Genomic DNA, 15485 nt, shown 5'->3' on the forward strand with positions numbered 1-15485 from the left:
CCAACATGTGGAGATCTGAAAACAAGGAATTGGTTTCAGAAAGTCCCAAAGAATTTGGAGACAAACTAGAAAGTACCAGAATTTTTGATTCATTGTTTTCTGTACCTACCCATGTAGGTAACAAGTGCCTCTCTCCAACTGAACAGGCTCCAAGCTGTTAGCCTCGACAGGCATTATATAGAAAAACTCTGAATAGCTCAGTCTATAAGCACCTCCATGACATAAAGACTCAACGGTACCTTGGCCTGTTCAGAGATATCCCTTTGGTCAACTCTACACCCGCTTTTCAGTAGATGACTTATGGCAGAACCTCCCATCACAGCATACATGAGGACCGGGGAGTTCTGCACTTACCTGGCATGCAGTCCCTCCATGGTCATGTTGTCAGCCTGTTTTGGATGTGACAGGGAGTACCCTTTGCTCTGCAGAGATGTGTAGCTCTCCTGGCCCCACACTGGCACAGGGTCCAAGGGAGCAGTTTTCCTTTCCGCCTGCCCTGCCTGACAGTTCTGATCTTCAGATCGACAGCTGCTCCCACCAATGGAGTCCTGCTGAATCATGGGCTTCATAATACCTGGTCACAACAGAGTTCACACCATTAACACTAGGATCCTGCAGCCAAGAAGAATTAACTGTCTACAGCTAGTTTGACTCCTCTTTCTTCCAGGGTAGCAGAAACCTTTCTGGTAGAGGGGAGACTATGCATGGGAAATACACAGCTGGGATATACACTGGAGTGATACAGAATGTAACACAGCTTCCAGAGCCCAGCCTGCACAGAGCACTACACACCATCACTGGTTTCAAGTGTGTGAAAACAAACCACAAACTCAAGGGAATGATTTATACATCCTGATGTTTACATTTGCACCTCTGAGGATCAGTAACAAGGTAGGAAGGTGCTAGGTGCACACAGCTCAGGAACTATGGGACTTTTCTCTCTCCATCACATTTCTTGAAGAGAGTATCACGATTTCACATGATTAACTCCCAAACTGATCTTTCTCCTCCAAGGGGCAAGATCTGCCTTTACACCCATCAGGGCTCCAAAGCTGTTAAGGAAGATCTCCTGCTGCAGGTGCAGGTGATGGACAGGCAGGTGTCCTCCCTCCCAACATCCTCTGTTCCCTCACCGGCCCTCCTTGCAACCAACTCCTTCTCAACCCTTGAGAAAGTCAACTGCAGTCAACCAGGATGCAAAGTCAGGACAGAGGTAAGACGGGTGAAGAACAGCAAATTAGGACAGCAATCACCATCTCAACAGCTCAAACACCCCCTGCTCCTTAATGGTCAGCTACCACAAGACTGATCGATCCTCAGGACATCGAGCACCTGAGCACTCACAGAAGCTCTAAGACTGTAATATGCTCCTTGCAATCTACAATCCCAAAAATAAACTTCCAAAGTCTTGGGTCTGAGAAACAGTTGCAGTAACTTTCCAGATACGGACCAACTCAAACAGCCACAGCAAAAGGAACAACAAAAATGCCTTACCTGAAGGGTGAAGGGCTGAAGGGTAGAAATCCACAGGGGTGCGACTCTGGGCCATGCGAGGGTCCATATAAGAGGGCATCATCATCCAGCGAGGATCAAAGCCAAGCATCTGGGGATGCGGTGGGTAGAATGTCCGTTGGGGATGGGAATGGGATGGGGGAGGATAGACCTGCTGCTGCTGCCAGTGCTGCATCTTGTACAGCTGCTCCTGCAGGGAAGAGGATGGGCCGTTTGACACGAATGGTCACAGTGTCAGGAGTCACACTTACAAACCAGCCAGCCAAAGGAAAGCACATTCCACTTATCAGGGGCTCAAAAACAGATCAGATGGGAGGGGAGAGCAGACAAGGGCAATTCACTACCAGCTGGAATGTGCTATTCTCAAAATATCCAGAACAGCCAGAATATGTTGTAGCCAGAAGTGCAGTCAGAATATCACGCCAATATGGGCCAGGCTACATGGCCAAATGCAAGGGATCAGCTTCAAGACCTGAGTTTGCATTTTCTCAACAGTTCTATGAGATACAGAACAGCTTCCTGTCAAATAATTTCCTAATTAGAATGAAATACTTAAGAAGATGTGGCTCTTTGGAGGAAATGCGATTATAAGTTATTTAGTGTGCATATATATTAGTTCTACTTATGTTAGCCAAACAGATTAGGTAAGAACATCCTAAACTCAATTAAGAGCGCTATTAATGTTTTATAGTATTTCCTGTGCATCCTCCAGAGACAGGCTGACACCTTCGGCTTGTTTCCCACTGCCCACATGGCCAGTCCTCCTTCCTGTAGCTGAGGACTGTCACGATCTTAATCTGATTTGACATTTAACTTTTGCTAAAGGTCCAAGAACCTATACTTGAAGGGAGCTTTGTGTACCAAAGAAAGCTTTCAAAAGGTAAATAGCTCCAATTAGCATGAAATACATCTATTTACCTGTCAAACTTTCCACCATCTTTTCTTACCAAGCTAACAACAGTGTCAAATACTGTAACTGTTTATAAAGAAAAGCCAACCCCCTACTGCAGGGAGAGATACCCTTAAACCTGAACCTGACACATCATTACAGCAAGAGAGAAACTCAGATAAATGCAACAATTATATCAGAGTAGTCTGGTGCTCCAGTACCTTGGAGAAAATACTTCCTTAATGATACCCATGCTATTTTTTATTTTGTTCTTTTCATGGAACCATTGCTACCAAAGGAGCAATACAAGGCAGCCCAAACACAAACTGCCTCATACATACTAAAGACACAGAGGATAAGAGAAAATAAAATGAAAATTTCATGTTCTTCCAGTACCAATGACCTGGGGTATTACTAGCATGACAGCAGAGACATTCAGTTCTTTTTAGTTTAAGAGCATCTCTTTTAAAGAGTAACATTAGCAGCGTTTACTGCTGTGCGTCTGAATCATGAAAATGTCAACTGCCCAGTAACAAGCACGGAGGAACACCCATAAGAGAGCAATTACTGAGCTTCCAAGCAAAAGCCAAATGCGAGCTCTTCAGCAGGGTTTGCAGAAACGTTGGTTATATCACATTTCAAGTGGTTATTCTATGAAGAATGGCAATTAACTTCACATTATCTCAAGCTTGGATATTCTGTCCCTTGCTTTGACTCTGCTGCCCTAAGGAGGCTCACTGCATCTGGAAGTACTACTGAACAGCATGTACAGCCCATCACAGCACTATAATGCTGGGCAAGATGCTAGATAGATGGAAGAAAGCGAGTTCAGGCTGGCCTCCCAGAGACCCAGAACAGAGTTTTCAATGAAACAAAAATGAAACAGTCAAGACCAAACATATTTATGGTGCAAAGAAAATAATGAATTGAAAAAGCCTCACAAAAAACAGTTGTGTAGGTAGAAGATGAGAGCAGCGGACGTGAAGGACCACCTCTCTGCAAAGGCAGGAGGCAGAAGGAGAAGTGCGCCACTTCAAAACTCTCACGCTCAGTCCAGAAGCAGATTCCAACCCTGTGTCAACCTAAGCAAGGTTTGCCCTCGGCAATACTCCCATGCCAGGGCACAGCAAGTGCAAAGTGCCATGAAAGCAGCTGATCTCCCAAGGTTCTCCTTTCCCTTGGCCTGTATGTTCAGCTCCCTGTCAGTGCTGAAGGACAGCAGCTCTCATCTTGTGCCAGGGAAGAACACACAAGTGACAAACCTGGCCTGCCCACACCTATCCCCAGCCACAGAAAGCCCTAACCACAACAGCTCCAGCATCACAAGGTGCACACAAAAATTCACATAACCTATACAGAGCCCTTTTACCCCTGTCATACAGGGGTTTGTCAGATCTGTGATCAAAAGTACTTAAACAGGCCAGGTTAAAAACCCCATTTGTCACCTCCCAGCCCAAAGACAGTTGGTGAGTTGGTGCTGATGTGTTGAGACCCAAGCAAACAACAGTTTAGTAGGAGTCCAAAGGAAGAGGGGTGGGAGCGTCACACCTATTACCTGCTGCTGTTGCTGCTGCTGCCTCTGAAATCGTGGGGGAAGAGACTTCTGGTATTTGTTGAATTCCTGTGCTGGGGAGGGAGCTTCTCTGAGCTCCTCCTCACTGCTGCTCTGCGCTGCTGTTGCTGGGGCAGGAGTCTCCTCTTCCAGATAGCCAACAGAGACATCCTGCGTGTGAAACTCAGGGGTTGCTGCAGAGAAGAAAATAAGCCTTGAAGAGACCTGCTCCTGATAGGGCTTGTGAGCGCACCACCACACTACAACATACACAGGTGTGGGCATGTCCTGACTGCATTATGTGACTGAACTTTATTACAATCATATATAGCAAGTCACACACCATCTCCCTGATTTGCCTTGACAGCCCTAGAGGGCTTTGTGCGTGTTGTTTTAGCGATAAATCCGAGATCCTCCTCAGCCATCAGCCTTCTGCTTAAGCACTGGGGAAAGAGACCATTTCCCCTCTTACTCCTTAAGCCTGCCAGCACTTACTGATAACCGATTTTCTGATCTGTGGCCCATGAACACTTTCTTAATATCAGCATCCAATCAGAAAAGATCAATAAGCCCATTCCAACAAGGTCCCTGCAAGCACAGCTTACTGTGCATAGATAAAGGCAACCAAAGAAGTCTGTACTTGATTTAATTATTTTTTTTTCTTTTAAAGTGAGCCTTCATCACCAATCCAAAACGCCGCAGAATACGTGAAGCAGCTGATCTCTCAAGTGCAAGTGAAGTACCCTCTGAATGCTCCCTCCCAGGAACTCCCACACACTTCAGGTAAGAGATCAGCACAAGAGCAAAAAAAGCTGTTTTTAGAAGGTGAGGCAAGCAATGTTTCTGTACCTCTACGGAAAGCATGACCATTTTCTTGCACAGGATTTTTCTCTGTGCTTGGGGGTCGCACATCTTCATTCTCTGTGTGTTTCTGGGTCTCCCCACTCTTCTGAGCCAGTTTGCACTTCTGATCAAGTTGCTTCAGCTTTGCAGCGCAGGCTGCCAGACGCTCCTCCCTGGCTCGCCGCTCCTCCTCCTCTCGTCGCCTCCTGGCTCTCTCAACAGCCTCAGAGATCTCAGAGTGCACAAACTTCTGTCTTAGTGGCACCTTTTCTTCTTTATCCTCAGCGGACTGCTGTCTGAGAACACTTCCCAGTGTGGGCTTCTGCCAAAGGAAAGACATTCAATAAGCATGACCCTAACGTCTCCTCTCTCTTGAGCTTTGCATCCCACACTAAGAAAATCCCCTCCTGACTCCCTCCCTTCTATTCTCATACGCAAGAATTGCCCTTCTGGTGAGGAGTTATTGCTATCTGGTTTGGTATCTCCATTGTCTCACTCTCTGACAACCCCACTGCTCTGAACCAGCTTCACTTTCTCCTCTCTAGTGGGAGTGCTATACAGATTGGTTATATACAGCTGGACAGAAATCCAAAATTGAGAAATTAATCAGCATCCCATTTTCAATGAAATGACAAACTGGCCTCTTAAGGACAGTGGTGCAGTGCATCCAGCAGCACAAGCCCACTCACATGAGTTTAACCTACCTGGTATTCAGACGCAGAGCTCCAGCCATTCAGCTTCCTCGGAGGCTGCTGTGAATCCTGCACTTTACGGACTGGTCGGGACAAGCCAGCTGAGTCTCCCCAGTTCTTTCCTTCCTCCAAGGTGTGTTTGGCATCTGCACTGTCTGCAGAGCTTAGGGACAACTGTCGCTGCCTTCTGGGATCCCAGTTGTTCCTGTCATTTGAAGAGCTTTGCTATTACATCTGCTACTTGCTACAAAAAGCACGTGCAGTCTTATCAAGTGGCAAAGGCAACTGACTAACAAAAAGGTCAGGTCCAAAAAAAACCCCAATCAAACCAATAAACAACAACAACAACAACAACAACAACCACAAAAAAGCCCTGAAATAAACCACACAAAACCAAGCAATGGGCTCTTCCTCCTAAGATGCTTAAAGATTAACAAAGGGAGGAGGAAAAAAGCCTGGCATCCTGGCACTCAGCTTGTGTGCCAGGACGTATGACCCACACACATCCTTGAGGCCCACTCAATCAAAGCCAGTGAAATCAAAAGTTACAGTATGACTTAGGGGGATCAAGCCTCAACATCTAGAACAAGTTTTTAAGAGATCCCAGTATCATTTACTGTTATCAAAACAACTGTAGATGCAAATAGAGCCACTTCTTACCACTTCTGTCGTCCATCTTTAAGAGTTTCTTCCTCTTCCTCATCTTCACTAAACTTTAGTTTCTCAGAGTAATCCACTTCATCGTGAATGCCTACAAAGGCAGGATTGGAGAAGGTTATATGAGAGCAAAGAAATGGGTCCCATCTCCTGATTAAGCTTATGCCCTCTCTGGCATTAAACCAGAAAACACACAGGCTTGGCATAAACTACTTGTCAAATCAAATGTCCACCACAGGTATGGGAAGTGATGCAAGTAGTGTGGACCCACACTGCTGAACAGCTGGGCTGCTCCCAGAAGAGAAGTCTGGAAATGGGGGCTGCAAATGAGAAGACAGCCACCAAGCTAGACTGTGACTAACTGGATACTGAATGCCATGACTGAAAAGGTAGGACTAACTCTTCTTCCCAGCAGGCATACTGTTATCCTGTTCCTGTTTGGTGTTTCAGCTTTTTAGGAGTCTTCAGATCCATTCCCTGAGCACAGTGTGATGGAAGGATCGGAAGGATCCATTGTGTCATCATTTACACCAACAGCAATTTCACAACTACACAGACCACTCTTTCCTTCCTCTCCTCCCTTCTGTGGAAGTGAAACAGAACCACCAGAATATCTTGGCTATTTCATGCTTCCAAGAGGAGTAACTACTTTGCTTCACCTCTTAAATGAGTTGCTTGAAGCTAGAGAACAGAAGCACTTTACCTGCCCATCCATCATCCGCATCAGTGTCTAGTTCATCCAGCCCCTTTAGGTTCTCTGCATTGATAATGGTGGGCCGAGGTGCTCTCTCTATTTGCTGTCGAACTGGACGGGTTGGGCGAGACAGGCCGAGCCTATTCTCTTTTCTACAGGAAAATGCAAAGAAATGGTTAGAAAAAGCAAATAGTAAAGAAAAGAATGTAGAGCTGAGCTTGTAACAGTGAATCAGTCCTTTTCAACCTTTCACTTATATAGAAGGGCTCCAATTTTCTCTCCCTTGTCTATCTGGTACCCACTTCCTAGGGGTTACAGATGAGAGGTGCAATCCTCCCAGTCCAGGATCACACACAACTACTTCACACATCCACCTGCACTTCAGACATACAGTGCTTACAGTCCTGCAACATTTCAGATGCTGCTGTAGTTGGAGCAAAGCACTGCTACTCTGGGTAAAAATCAGGTTTTCTCTGAGGCTGCCTGCAACTTCACCCACATAACTGGATCCTTGGCCCAAATCTTGCACAGTTTAAGGTTCATGTCACACCCTGAATCTGTCTCTCAAGTAGGACAGTCATGGCAGCCTTACCCATCCTGGTCATTCATCTGGTATTGTCTGAAAGGTACTCGGGGCTCAAGACGAAGCTGAGGAAGGGGGAAAGACCCTCGGTCCAGCGATGCAGGGGTCTCAGATGGCTGTTGCGGACACATCTGGAACAAGGCAAAGCAGAATAGTTTGTTTTTTCTCCTTACCTCAGGAAGGCTTACCCAGATTAGGTTACAACATGAGCATGGTAACTGCAACCACACAAAGGGAAAAGAAACATTTCACGTCTGGCTGCCTAACAGGCCACGTGCTAATGGTTACTCTCTCCAGCTTCAGAAGGAAAGCAGCAACTTTTCCTTGGGCTAAGCAAAGATGTGCTACACTATTCTAGAACAAAAGGATAAATGCACAACAGGGAAAACTAAAATTAGATCAAGAGAAGGATCCCTGAGCAAGCCCTGGGAACCAACTGCGAGTCCAGAAAACAGGTATCTCAGCTGACTTCTTCAACACACACACACACACACACACACACACACACACACACACTATAAGAAGCAAGGACCTTACACAGCAGTGGAGAAAGGGCAACTTACAAAAGCAGGTAGCATGTCATGGTATGTAGGTGGTTGGTAGACATTTCCCATGAACTGTGAAGCCCCTTTGCGGACAGGCTGAGCTGGGCGGAGAGACGGCTCCTTCGGATCGCTGGCACTCACTGAGGAGGGGGCCCCGTCTCCGGTGCTAGAGGTCTTGCTGCCCAGCTCAGCAGGGGAGGCGGTCAGAGATGTGGCAGAGGTTATGTTCCTCCCACCGCCCTCCCTCCAACTGGTGACATCTGGAAAAGAGGTAATAATTAACATTTGTAAATGTAGATAAGTTGCTCTGCCAGAAAGTCTCAAAACTCAAATACTCTGGTCAAGCCCTAATTACACCAAGCATGTAGAAAAACATCGGGGACCAAGGAAAATTTCCAAATGTGTTTATTTTCCTAAGACACTAGCAGCATCAGCTGTTACTAAGTAACTGCCACACTAGTGGTGTCCTTATTTGTCAATAAGCCCAAATTCCAACCAACTCTGCTCCCCATCTTCACAGCCCTTGCCCTGCAGAATTAAGGCCACTTAGATCATGCACAAACACTCAAAGAGAAGCTGCATTACAGCACCCACTCATTTCACCTGTGACTCCCCTAGCCCAGGGGGAGGGGCCTGCTTTGCAACATCACACAGCATTTTTTATTAAACACTGTACTAGATGACAGTTCATACTTGGCTGCTTGGACCACAGAACTCAGGCAGTGAACATGAGCACTACAGGTGAATCCATGGTCATTTGCTAAACAGCTTGACACGTGTGAGCTCATAAGCAGACAAAAGGAAATGCAAGGATGGAATATCTGATACTACTGTGAACTCGCATCTTCCTGCCCAAAACAGAGTCTACTAGGTTATGAGCTAGGATAAGGCAGAAGGATACAATCATTCACTTACTCTGGGGGCGGAGGCTTGGTCCTGGCCCATACGACGGATCTAAGGCGCCCTTTTCTTTGCCAACCTTGTCCTGCTCGCCAGCTGCTTTCAGCGTCGGAAATTCCTCGGGAGAGAAGGATAACAGTCGGCTTGAGGCCCTTGAACCTGTCAGACAAATAAGTGTGGGACTCAGAGAAAATCTTTCCACTCTTTCAATTCTCTTACAAGATCAGCCTGGAAACGCATTTCCAGAGAATCTGGGCCTCCAGCATACTTAAACCCGTATTACTATCATAGCAGCACCTCAGCTCTCATCCAAAACACTTTCAGACACTGTCACCAACACGACAACACATGTCCTCACCCAGTACTCCCACATTCTTAACTTGGGATCTTCATTTAAATTCTCACGTTCAACGAAGTCAGCATGAACTTGCTCAGCTTCCAATTATTTTTGTGAAGTACAAAATTCAGACCGAGGCAGAGATACGAATTCTGCAAGATTGCTTGTATATGATATCCTGTTATCAAGTACCTGACATTTCTATTTGACTTTCTCTGCTCAGGTCTCACTCTAATGGGGAAGTCTACTGTTAAGATTTCTGGCAATATACTCAGTGAAACAACACAAATAAGGACTGAGTGCTGTATACTGTACTCCCCTCTCCTCCCTGCTGCAGCATTTTTAAGATGCAGATCACTGCCCAGATCAGGCCAGGTTCATTTCTAGTCATTGGCAAATTGTCTTGCTGAGTCACCAGTCACCCTAGAACGACAGCTTTCTGTCCCTTCTAAAGATCTGCCAGTAATTAGAAAACAAAACACAGCAACTCTAAATCAGTTGGCAAGATAACACTGAATAAAAGGAAACTGTCAGCATTATTGCAACATCAAACATTAAATTGCTTTTTTGAGAACTATTTCTTTGTGTTACTTGGCTAATGCTCTTTTTAAAAGGGCATTGTAGAATTACGACATTAGAAGTATCAGCAATGAGTAGTGAAGAACTGACAAAAAGAGTCTCATCTATCTTTATTCTTCCCTGCCCTAAAGAGTCAAGAAGGATTGGCTTCTTTAAGTCATTTGCACTTTCTGGAACTTGCACACTGCACAAGACCTCCCATCTGAAGATTTCCAGGTATGACACTGCAACTGCTGCACGTAATATCATCAAATGCCTTGGACAGATGAGAATACACAAGAAGGGGATTTATCAAATACATCTCAAAATATCCAAAATGTGCCAAGAGTTCTGATTTCTACTGCGCTATTCTAGTGAACTAGAATGGCAACGAGAATATTAACAACATGTAAGTGTTTTTCAGGGAAAAATTCCACCCCCCAGATAAGGCTGCACAATGTAATGACTGTTAACATGCAGGCATTAACAATCTGCACTCTAACCCTAGGCAGTGTCACACTGCTAAGTTCGGGGCTTTTTTTTCCTCCAAATGCCCCTTATACAGAAGATACAGTCATGGAGCAGTTCATAATTAATTTACTGGACCACATTTCTCCACGATACACTCCCCCCAAAAAAAAGTTTTTACATCAATAATACCTAAAAGAGGGCAAAGAGCAAAAGACTTTGCACTGTCAATAATATTAGAAACTGCTGATTTAGCTTAGAAGGAGAAGGAATTGTTCAATGCTACTGGAGAAGGGGTGCGAGGATGGGATGGCTTAGTAAGTCCTTTCAGTCAGATCTCTGATGCTTCTGTGCTTCAATTACCTTCTAATTAAGCTGCTCTTAGCCACATATGCAACTCTTTTCTTGGGTTGAGAACTCTATATTGATAAGTGTCACCTAGAATGAGTTTTCAAAACATCTTTAAGAACATCGTTAGACGATCAGATTTCAAAACAACTGTACAGGAGTTCCACATAGCAACAGTCTCAAAAAAGTACCAATTAACCAAACAAGACAGATTCTTTGCAGTGGCCACCAACCTTAGGGCAAGCACAAGTCTCTGCTTTAACATTTCACCTTTGAGAAATACTCTCTCATTAAGGGACTCATTTAATCTGGGATAAGCCTGTTCCCCTTCATTTCCACAATCTGCAGCTGTCTTGATTCTTTCAAATCTCTCTGCAGTTTCACTCAACAACCGAATGTTTCCAGGTCTGTTCACACTGTAAAAAGTGGAACAGAGCTGTTGCTCTCACTATAGTTTTAATGGTAGTGCTCAGTGCAGCTGGAAACCACTTCCTGCGTAGAAATGGATGCAACTGAAGGCAACTAAACTCCCAGAAGTTAATACTGCTTCAGGATCCTCAGTCAAGCAGAAGCCCTTAGCATCACAATTACTCAGCAAGATTTAATAAAAAGCCCTCAGCCAAGGTGTAAGCAAGTGCATCCTGCCACAGCTCCAATGCCACTTCCACCTACTGACAGTAACACCCTTGGACCATGGATGCTGTGTACAGCCTCCCCAAGTATTATTACAGCCTCACTTTTGACCACCTCATTGGGTGAAGCTCCCCACACTACTAGCCATGGACATGTCTACATGTCCAATCTCTGGATGTCCTCTCTCCTTCTTTCTTCTTTTCTCTGAAACCAATCCCTCTCCTCTTCCACTGTTTTCTGTGCTTTTATCACACACTGCTCTGGGCTGATGGAATATGTTTATGAGGGTGCTGACGGGGTCGCAATCATGACGAGAAAAACTTATCCACGCAGTTGCAGATAAGCAGGCACTTCTTTATTCTCAGCGCTGGGGATGCACAGAGGCCAGCTCCTCCAATTGTGCTCCAGCGCCAATACATTTTCACAGCCTATTTATACATTTTTAACAAAGCAAAATCATACGGCATGCATAAGATGATCACCTTTTACTCTGCCCCCCACCTTGATTGGTTCCCCACTATCACGCCACATAAGACATTGGATTATCCCTATAATTTTGACCAAAAAAAAAAGTTTCGGTCTGTTCTTACGGTGGTCTGACCACAGCTATTATCTCTCATGCTATTGTCTAATTCTTCTCTTGAGCATGGTACGTGCCTTCTCTAGTGCTTATACAAACATATCTTGCAATCCTTTTCTTAACTCTATACTTTAAACAAATACCTATTCTAACTACATCATCATCAACCCACTTTAATTACCTTGATCAGTCAAAGTGCTCTTTTAGCTCTACTGCTGAAACAAATACCCACCCCAATCAGCCAGAATTTTCTCGTGACTGTAACAAGGGGGCAAATGTTTCCCTTCTCCTTCAAAGACTTCACCTCCCAGAACTCCCTGCTGTTTCCCAAGTGCATGAATCATTCTGGTTCAAGGTGGCAATGAGACATTCTGCTCAAGCTGTGTCCTGCACTGGAAGACCTGAAGAGACGCAGTTGCACCATTCCAGCCAACACACTACACATACTGCAAACAAGACTCATATGGCCCCACTGCCCTGTAACCAAGACAGCTGTGTCCCATGTCTAGACAGGGAGGGCAGGAAGAAACAGAGTACACCCCACCTCATGCCTATCTGGGAGAAGTAGGCACATACTCAGCTCCATTTCTGTTATCATACTCACCACCTTCTTGTCCTGCTGGCTTTCCATTCAGCTGTGCCCATGACTTTGGTCCACCTGGCACTGAATTTGTACTCTGAAAATAAAACAAAACACAAAAAAACCCCCAATACCCACAGATCAGTGAAGTCTCATGACTGTTTCTCATTTCCCACCTGGCACCTGCTACAGTTCAGATCTTGAGATACCCAGACCTCACTGCACACCACAGGCAACCCCAGCTTCTTGTTGGAGTTTGAATTTAACTGCTCCCCACTCCAGTGTATTATGATGTTACAGCAAAAATCCTCTTCTCTGCCCTGCCTCTCAACTCTCCTCTGCTCATCTTTACCAACTATTGCCTCAAACCATTCGTCTTGCTTTCTTCCCTCTAATCAAGCTTTCCCCTTTTTCTGTTGCCATTTCCCAAATGGTCCTTCTTAATCTTCTAGATTTATTCCATGCTACAACTCAGCTTGAAGGCTAGCCTACTTTCTCATGTGCTAACCACTGCTCTTTTCAAAACATAAATCTTGTCCTTATTTCCCTGAACCTCAAGGGCTAGGTAATTATTTTAAACCAGAAGTGTGAAATGTGCAGCGCAGAGAGGTCAGGTCCCTGAACTCTCTGGGGAAGCTTTCTTACTTGCCAGTAGCTTTTTCAGGTCCTGACACTGGCTACTTCTCCCACACAACCAGATCTCTCCTTATCAAGTCTCATCAGGCTGGGAGCAAGAGCTTCATCAGTTGTCACCAAGTGACACCTGAATTAGACCCAAAGTAAAATAGTTTATGAGTGCTAACCAGCCATCCCACATTCCAACCATTCTTTCCAGATGAACGCTAGACTTTCTGCACACACCTCAAAGGTACAGAAGTAACAAGAATTGATTATACAGAAGCTGTTCTACAACTTGCAGTCTGCTGATTCTTACTTGTGCAAGGCAACATGGATAATTAAAGAAAAGCCTCAAACTGTCTGGGCACAAGAGAAGCAGGGTAGCAGTCACAGACACTGCTTGCACGTACCTCCTGACTGATTGACTGTGTCGGCTTCTGTAAATTGGAGACAGATTTCTGCAAACCCTGCTGCGGCAGCGACTCCTGCAGCTGTGCAGCCGTCGCACTGGAACTGAAGAGACAGCAGAGGTGAGATCAAAGGGGAAGGCAGGCAAGACGACACACAACCAACTCTGGCAATATAGTAGTTGCTAAAAGATCAAGCTAACATTGGCTCTACACTTGCATGGACAAGAGAAAACTGATCACTGCAAGTTCTAACACACAGCAGAGCACAACTGATGCCTGCCTGACAAAACTTACTGAATAGTAGTTCTACCTACCTCTTTTGGTCTGACTGATCCTGCTTGTTTGCCCATCCTGTACCGTCCTTGGGTACTATAATGATGTTGGGGTCGTTTCCTTTGTTCTCAGATTTCAAGCTAGGCAAGTTTGCAGGAGGTGGCATGCGCCGGGCAGCAGCAACTTTCCCAAGACTCTGTAAGCCATGTCGAGGAATAACTGGTGCAAAAGGAACAAGGGCAGGTCAGAGGGGTACATCCTGCTAGACAAGTGATCTTAATTAACACGCTGTGGCTGGGTGCAATCCCAACAGAACTGTACAGCATGCAGCACCACCGCTGCTATGTCAACATACAGATCGTTCCCCACAGGACCACGGCAAATCAGCCATCTACTGTAGCAGCTGGCGAACAGGCAGCCTCTAACAGTCAAGAGGGAGAGAGAAATAATTCTCCCTAACAAATGCCCAGTGAAAGAAAATGCCCAGTGTCTTTTAGCTACCCGTGCAGATGATACTCTTTCATTTCACCATGGAGAACTGGCATTGCCCTTTCACAGCTTGGGGAAATGGCCATCCATGTCTACCTCTTAGCACAGAGTGGTAATCTAACCCAGAAGTCTTGAGGTCTAGATTTTCCAGTTCTACCCACCAGATCACATTTATTAAGATGCTATTTGATTTTCTTTGGTTTTCTACCCCCACACCAAATCCAGAGCCAGTCCAGGCAACGTTCCCATCTTCTTGACCCCAATATCTACTTTTGGTCACTGCAAACAGCCTGAATTAGCCCTGCAACAACACTCTTGGAAGACACCAAAAGGAGCTTTCTAGAGGCATTTCTTACCTGTAGTTCTGATAGCTTCTATTGACTTTCCTTTATACTTATCAAACAGGCTGAGAGTCGAGTACTTGCTTTTCCCATCCTTTCCCTTGGTTATTTGCCCCAAACGATCGGACATTGCGATGAAATGTCATCTAGTAAGGAAATTTCTCTGCGCCGCTCCCGATCTGCCTTTTAATGAAAGAAAACCAGAGAAATGCCATCAAATGGATTATTTAGCCACAGACAACTAAAAAGCAGAACACACACAACTACTAGAACTGCAGATACTCAGTGAGCAGCCAGATGAAGTTACAAGGTTTTTACCCACTCTTCTTTAGTCACAAGAAGCTTGTGGGATTTAAGATTCATAAACTGAATGAAAAGAACTGCAGAACACACTTCTCACAGCACCAATTTTTTTCTACCACTCCAGTGCTGAAAGAGGTGAGCTGCTTTAAGTATGAGAATACAAGAGAGGGTGGTCAATACAGTCCTTGCTTTAAAAGAGCAAGTCTAACAATAAGCAGCTACACACAAGGATTCCTAAACGTAAGTGACAGAAAGGCACTGTGTCTTACACCACACTGGAATTTACCATCGGGTTTCCCACTGGAGTGCGGAGTTCTTAATGTTTAGGATTACAGTTCTACACTGCCCATGGTTAATGACTTGTACCAGCAATTAATGCTTTAAAAGCATCACCTGAAGGCAACAGTGCTATTGCTTCAAATTACTTTTCCCCATCTGATGGCCATGAGAGAAAGTTAAGGAGTCCAAAAAACCTGCTCAAATTAAACAGGTTCAGATTCTTGAACCTGTGCGTCCAGCAGTTCTACTACAAATCCTGAAAACACTTTATTTACAAAAAAAAAAGAAAAAAAAAAGACTACATTTCTCTGTTGCTGACACCTTCAACACCATTCTTAGCTATAAATGTGTTTTTCACAATGGATCTGGTTTGTTAATTTTTCACTCTGATCTCTGCTGGC

At 45.0% G+C, this 15485-nt stretch overlaps 1 protein-coding gene across 1 annotated transcript in view; it reads right to left on the minus strand.

Moving 5' to 3' along the window:
• Nucleotides 1-14686, minus strand: part of LOC104533708 (protein PRRC2B-like) — a gene marked incomplete at its 3' end in the record, with an annotated part of 28115 nt that extends 13429 nt beyond the window's left edge. The window contains exons 1-14 of the mRNA XM_010188608.1: nucleotides 14518-14686; nucleotides 13714-13891; nucleotides 13400-13502; nucleotides 12396-12468; nucleotides 8883-9026; nucleotides 7986-8227; nucleotides 7432-7553; nucleotides 6849-6991; nucleotides 6149-6239; nucleotides 5501-5693; nucleotides 4803-5118; nucleotides 3957-4147; nucleotides 1495-1702; nucleotides 355-574 (exon numbers count right to left, since the gene is read on the minus strand). Of these exons, the coding sequence (XP_010186910.1) occupies nucleotides 355-574; nucleotides 1495-1702; nucleotides 3957-4147; nucleotides 4803-5118; nucleotides 5501-5693; nucleotides 6149-6239; nucleotides 6849-6991; nucleotides 7432-7553; nucleotides 7986-8227; nucleotides 8883-9026; nucleotides 12396-12468; nucleotides 13400-13502; nucleotides 13714-13891; nucleotides 14518-14632 (2339 nt within the window). The remainder of the gene's footprint in view (nucleotides 1-354; nucleotides 575-1494; nucleotides 1703-3956; nucleotides 4148-4802; nucleotides 5119-5500; nucleotides 5694-6148; nucleotides 6240-6848; nucleotides 6992-7431; nucleotides 7554-7985; nucleotides 8228-8882; nucleotides 9027-12395; nucleotides 12469-13399; nucleotides 13503-13713; nucleotides 13892-14517) is intronic.
• Between the last annotated feature and the right edge of the window lie 799 nt (nucleotides 14687-15485).

This window comes from Mesitornis unicolor, unplaced genomic scaffold (assembly GCF_000695765.1).
Source record: "Mesitornis unicolor isolate BGI_N332 unplaced genomic scaffold, ASM69576v1 scaffold717, whole genome shotgun sequence".
NCBI classification, from domain to species: Eukaryota; Metazoa; Chordata; class Aves; order Mesitornithiformes; family Mesitornithidae; genus Mesitornis; species Mesitornis unicolor.